Source organism: Chelonoidis abingdonii, chromosome 10 (assembly GCF_003597395.2).
Source record: "Chelonoidis abingdonii isolate Lonesome George chromosome 10, CheloAbing_2.0, whole genome shotgun sequence".
NCBI classification, from domain to species: Eukaryota; Metazoa; Chordata; order Testudines; family Testudinidae; genus Chelonoidis; species Chelonoidis abingdonii.
The window spans coordinates 41,733,295-41,739,390 of NC_133778.1; the positions used below are offsets into that span (position 1 = coordinate 41,733,295).

General features: G+C 43.8%; 1 protein-coding gene across 1 annotated transcript in view; it reads right to left on the reverse strand.

Moving 5' to 3' along the window:
* Positions 1-6,054, reverse strand: part of UBR3 (ubiquitin protein ligase E3 component n-recognin 3) — a 233,207-nt gene extending 227,153 nt beyond the window's left edge. The window contains 2 exon segments of the mRNA XM_075070130.1: positions 5,614-5,982; positions 5,984-6,054. Of these exon segments, the coding sequence (XP_074926231.1) occupies positions 5,614-5,982; positions 5,984-6,054 (440 nt within the window).
* Between the last annotated feature and the right edge of the window lie 42 nt (positions 6,055-6,096).

The window sequence follows — 6,096 nt, forward strand, 5'->3', positions numbered from 1 at the left end:
GTCAGGCTAGAAACCACACTTCTATTGCATGAATCCAAGTGTTAAAAGCTGCTATCTTAGCTTTGCACGTCAGCACTTCTTACGTATCGACAACCTAATCTACACACAAAATTGCACCAAATTTACTAAAAGTGCTATGTTAAACCAATTCAGCTCAACTGGGGGAATTTAGTATGTGGACACTGTGATATTAGTTTAAACCTGTCTTACTTAGGTTTAGCTTTTCCCTGTACACCAAATTGCATCAGCTTAACATCATATCTTTAGTTAAACAGGAAATGCTATATTTATGATATTAAATTTTATATTTAGACCAGGCAACCTCTAAGTACCAAATGCACTTTGTAACACATTTATTAGCAAAGTGAAAAGATCACCTTCATAGTATTATTGTTCTACTTTTTAAGAAAAAACATCAAAACAAATAAAGTAGAATCTCAGAGTTACGAACACCTCAGGAATGAAGGTTTTTTATAACTCTGAACAAAATGTTATGGTTGTTCTTTCAAAAGTTTATGACTGAATATTGACTTAGTACAGCTTTGAAACTTTACAATGGAGAAGAAAAATGCTGCTTTGCCTTTATTTTTATTTTTTTTAGCAGTTTACCTTTAACACAGTTCTGTGCTGTATTTGCTTTAGTGTGAGTGTATCTCTGCTGTTGTCTGATTGTGTACTTCCCGTTCCAAATGAGGTGCGTGGTTGACTGGTCAGTTCATAACTTTGGTGTTCGTAACTTTGAGGTTCTCCTATATTGCTTTATCTGGAATGACCATACCCTTTGAATGGGATCTGCCCCACACAACAACTGTCTATAGTTCCTATTCGTACTCCACCAGTGATAGTTCAATCCATCTTTCCCCCTCCCATTTGTTTAAATTTTATTATTTCTATCAACTAATAAAAAGGTAACACCTTAGATCACTATAACTTAAAAACTAGGTGAGAAATGGAGTACTTGTGTCATCTGAGAGACTAACACATTTATTTGAGCATCGGATGCATATAGTGGAAAATACAGTAGGACGATATATATATATACACATACATTTACACACACACAGAACATGAAACAATGGGTGTGACCATACACACTATAAGGAGAGTGATCAGTTAAGGTGAGCCATTATCAGCAGGAGAGAAAAAGAACTCTTTGTAGTGGTAATGAAAATGGCCCATTTCCAGCAATTGACAAGGAGATGTAAGGAACTGGGGGTGGAGGAGGAGAAATAAACATGGGGAAAATAGTTTTACTTTCTGTAATGGCCCATCCACTCTCAGTCTTTATTCAAGCCTAATTTGATGGTGTCCAATTTGCAAATTAATTCCAATTCAACAGTGTCTCGTTGGAGTCTGTTTCTGAAGGTTTTTTGTTGTAATATTGCGACTTTTAGGTCTGTAATCGAGTGGCCAGGGAGACTGAAGTGTTCTCCAACTGGTTTTTGAATGTTATAATTCTTGACATATGATTTGTGTCCATTTATTCTTTTACGTAGAGATTGTCCAGTTTGGCCAATGTACATGGCAGAGGGGCACTGCTGGCACATGATGGCATAGATCACATTGATAGATGTGCAGGTGAACAAGTCCCTGATGGCGTGGCTGATGTGATTAGGTCCTATGATGGTATCCCCTGAATAGATATGCAGGCAGAGTTGGCAACAGGCTTTGTTGCAAGGATAGGTTCCTGGGTTAGTGTTTTTGTTGTGTGGTTGTTGGAGAGTCTTTGCTTCAGGTGAGAAATGTTATTTTTTTAATGTGTTTAATTTGGGGATTTAACAACAATTTTGTTTCTTCTTTGTAAAACCAATTTCCCCACAGTTGAGAAGTAGTTTTAAAATAGGAAACTGATTATGAAAACTGAAATTTGGGATAAGTTACTGATCCAAAAACTGCTTTTAAACTATTTTCAAAATGTGTTTTTCAATTTGGCCATGTCCCACTAAATTCCTGCCCTGTGTCTGTCACAAATGACTCGAATGGCACACCAATCAACAATCCTTCTCGTTCTCTGGCCTCCCATTACCAAAGGGAGCTATTGTGCTCTCACTTTAGTGTCTCAGAAGAGGAAGACTGGAGACACCAACAGTAGAGATAGCTGACTGCCTCAAGAAAACAGCTGGACCACTGACCTCATGGTTTTAATACTCCAATTAAGAGCAAGGCAAGACGAGGAAGAGAGAGAGAGACTTCCCATCCAACTAAGGGGAACTGAAGAGGGGGAGGGGTTCACAGAACACAGGAGAAGGGGAAAAAATGTGGGAGTGAAAAAGACAGGCTAGCAGAGCAGCAAAAGAGAAATAAGAGAGCCAGAGAATATTGAGTAAAGTTGTAGATAGAGCTGGTGAATGGAGATTATTATAGGAAAAGAATGAGACAAGGAGACAACTTTAATAAATAAATAAATAAATCAAACAAAACAGAAAAAGGCAAGGATAAGAGAATACCCTAAAGAGGAATGCAGAAAGAAAGGAAATAGAGGAACAGAATGAGTTAGATCATTGGTGGGCAACCTGCAGTCCATCAGGGTAATCTGATTGCGGGCCGCAAGACATTTTGCTGATGCTGAGGCACAGTCCCCCGCGGCTCCAGTTCATCATTCCTGGCCAATGGGAGCTGTGAAAAGTGGTGGCCAGCACATCTCTGAAGCCTGTGCCGCTTCTCACTGCTCCCGTTGGCCAGAAGCGACAAATCATGGCCCCTGAGAGCTGCGGGGGGGCCGCACCTGCACACTGTCAATGTAAACAAACTGTCTCTCAGCCTGCCAGCAGATTACCCTGATGGGCAACATGTGGCCCACAGGCTATCCACCGAATTAGATGGATTTATTTAAATAAAAAGGAATAAAGATGTAAAACAGAGAAAGGGAAAGTTTTAATGTTTCCTTACACTCCTGAGACAATGAGGGTAAGGTAATATCTTTTATTGGATCAACTTCTGTTGGTGAAAGAGACATGTTTCTGGGCTTATTCAGAGCTTTTCTTCAGGTCTGGGAAAGGTACTCAGAGTGTCACAGCTAAAATTCAAGATGGAACTGTAAGGAGTTAACATATGTTGCAAGAGACCATTCAAGGTGAAGTAGGCAGTTAACACCTCTACAGTCATAGGAAAAAGAAGGGTTAGTGAGTTACAGACTGTTAATGAACCATAAATCTATTCTCTTTATCAAGTCCATGATTTTTGGTGTCTAGCAGAGTTAGGAATTTAAGTTCCCACGCTTTCCTTTTAAAGGCGTTGTGCAGGTTTCATGTAAGGACGAGGCAGTGATCACTTTGTGCAACATGTTCACCTTAGGGTGACGCACAGAAAAATGATAGAAGACAAAACCACTGAGTTCATTTGAGAGTGGCTACAACATTCCTGCATTCCTATAAGTTACTGTCAGATGCCCTGTCTGAAAATTTTGTTGAAAGGGATTGGATGACTCTTTTGATAACATTATCTAATACTATCTATCTAGTATTTACTCTGAGTAATGTGGTTAAACAACTGGTGTTCTTTTGGAAGTCAGCCAGTACACATTCTGTATTTAAGTAACCAAAGCAGCATTACCGCTGTTTACTTTTTTCTTGTAATTATGCTTTCCCCACTACCATCTTTTTCATCTCCTCAATAATCAAGACATACCTACAAATTAGCCATTGTTTGACTACTACTTGGCTGACTGCTCTCTTTTCTGACAAGCCATACCTCCTCGTTCCCCTTTTTATAATTGTATACCTAGGCCTGGTCAACACTATAACTGGGATTACATTAAGTAAAGTAAGAAGGATCCTTGATGGTCCACTCACTTTTGTTGGAGCCTGGCCTAGTTCTGTGAATCACACACCATTCACATAAGGGTAGTGACTCTGGGATTTAAAAGTTATGAACAGCATTCAGACTGAAGGGTAAGAATCTCAAAATAAAGTATGTCAAAATGGCACTCTTAGCTGATCTCAGTATATCTCATTGTCATAAACAGATGGTTAAGGGTTAATGTCTCTTTTACCTATAAAGGGTTACAAACAGTGAACCTAGAACACCTGACCAGAGGACCAATCAGGAGACAAGATACTTTAAAATCTCGGTAGAGAGAAGTCTGTGTGTGTGTGTGTTTTCTTTGGGTGTTCTCTCTGGGTTCTGAGAGGGACCAGACATGTAAGCAGATTCCTCCAGTCTTTCTGAAAAAATCTCTTCTGTTCTAATTTTAGTAAGTATCAGGAAAAAGGCAATTTTAGTCTTTTGATTGTTTTCTTTATTTGCAAACGTGTATTTGGCTGGAAGGTTTTTAATGTGTATGTATGCTGGGGGGAGGATTCTCTCTAGTGTCTATAAGCTGAAAGACTCTGTAATATTCCATCTTGATTTACAGAGATAATTTTTACTTATTTCTTTTATTAAAAGCTTTTCTTTTTTAAAGACCTGATTTGATTTTTCCCCCTTGTTAAGGCTCAAAGGAACTGAGTCTGTACTCACCAGGGAATTGGTGGGAGAAGGGAGGGGGGAGGAAGGTAAATTTCCTCTTTGTTTTAGATTCACGGAGCTTGAATCTGTATTGCCTCTGGGTCAGGGGAAAAGAGGAGGGGAGAACGTAACATTCCTCCCTGTTTTAAAGATTCAAGGAGTTTGAATCACAAGGATCTCCTAGTGTAACCAGGGAGGGGAGGATCTAAAAAAAAGGGAAGGAGGGAGGGGAATGGCTTATTCCCTTTGTTGTGAGACTCAAGGGGTTTGGGTCTTGAGGGTCCCCAGGGAAGGTTTTGGGGGGACCAGAGTGTACCAAGCACTCCAAGTCCTGGCTGGTGGCAGCACTACAAGATCTAAGCTAGTAATTAAGCTTAGGGGGATTCATGCTGGTACCCCATCTTTTGGACTCTAAGGTTCAGAGTGGGGTTTTACACCATGACACTCATCATACCTAATGACAAAATATTTTGACTTTTTTTGTCTTGTTTCAGTCTGTTCAACACACACAGCTAACATGGAGCTGCATTTACTTCTTTTTGTGTATTATCAGATTTATTACTAATTTCCATGTACAGTGCCAGTCACACCTGAACAAGACCAGAAAGCAGTGGGTTTGTACAACTGTGCCGCAAAGGGGAGGCCAGAGAACTGTGAGAAAGTATCAATCTGTATTCCCCTTTAAAACAAAATCCTCTCTCATGCCCAGGGAGATAGGGAGTGCCAGGAAAGTAACCACAAAACTGGCTTTGTGGGTCCCGTGCTTATTGTGTATCTATGATTCTATGTCACATGTTCTCTGTGTACAAGTAAAAAGGTGCATTTTTAATAACATTATCAGCCCATTATTGATGGGAGAGTCAAGCGGGGTTCTTTTCTTCTCATGCCCCATCCCATCATCAGCAATATAGGTTTTGCAGGCTGAACTCTTGGTTACAGAGCCCCTTCCAAGCTAACAGCTGGCATTTCTGCGTGAGCCCTCTGTTTAAGTACTAGCAGCACATCACTGCACCAGCCCGACCCTCCCCCAGAAAGCGACTCACTCTCTCCAGCCGGCTACCGACTCACTTGCAGGCCTAGGCCCACCCGCTAGGGCGGCAATTGCAGGTGCCAGCCCGCAGCCCCAGGCCCCATCGCCCCCCGGCCCACTCCCCTCCCGGCGCTCACCCGGCCTCTCGCATGACGTTGCCGTCGCCGCAGTCGCAGGCGCCCCCCGCCTGGCTCCGGAACATGTTGTAGTCGTGCCCGGCGTGCTCGCCCTGGTGGAAGCACTCGGCGCACAGGCTCATGCAGGGCGAGATGCCGCACGTCCGGCAGCGATAGGCCACGAAGTTGGCCGTCCACACCAGGCCGCAGAGCGTGGCCGGGTCGTAGGCCCGCACCGCCTGCACGAAGCCCTCCCAGGGCTCCCCGCCGGACAGCAGGCAGCGGCACCACTCCAGCGCCTCGGCCACCGCCTCCCCGCCGCCCGGGGCCGGGGCCAGCGCCCGCTCCAGCAACGCCTGCAGCTCCGCCGCCGCCCCGCTCTCCCGCCCGGCCGCTCAGGGCCGCCTTCAGCCGCGCCGCCGTGGCCCGCTTCTCCCGGCTGCTCGCACCGGCCCCCGCCATGGTGAGCACCGGGACGCCGGAGCCGCTACGGCTGCGCCGGGC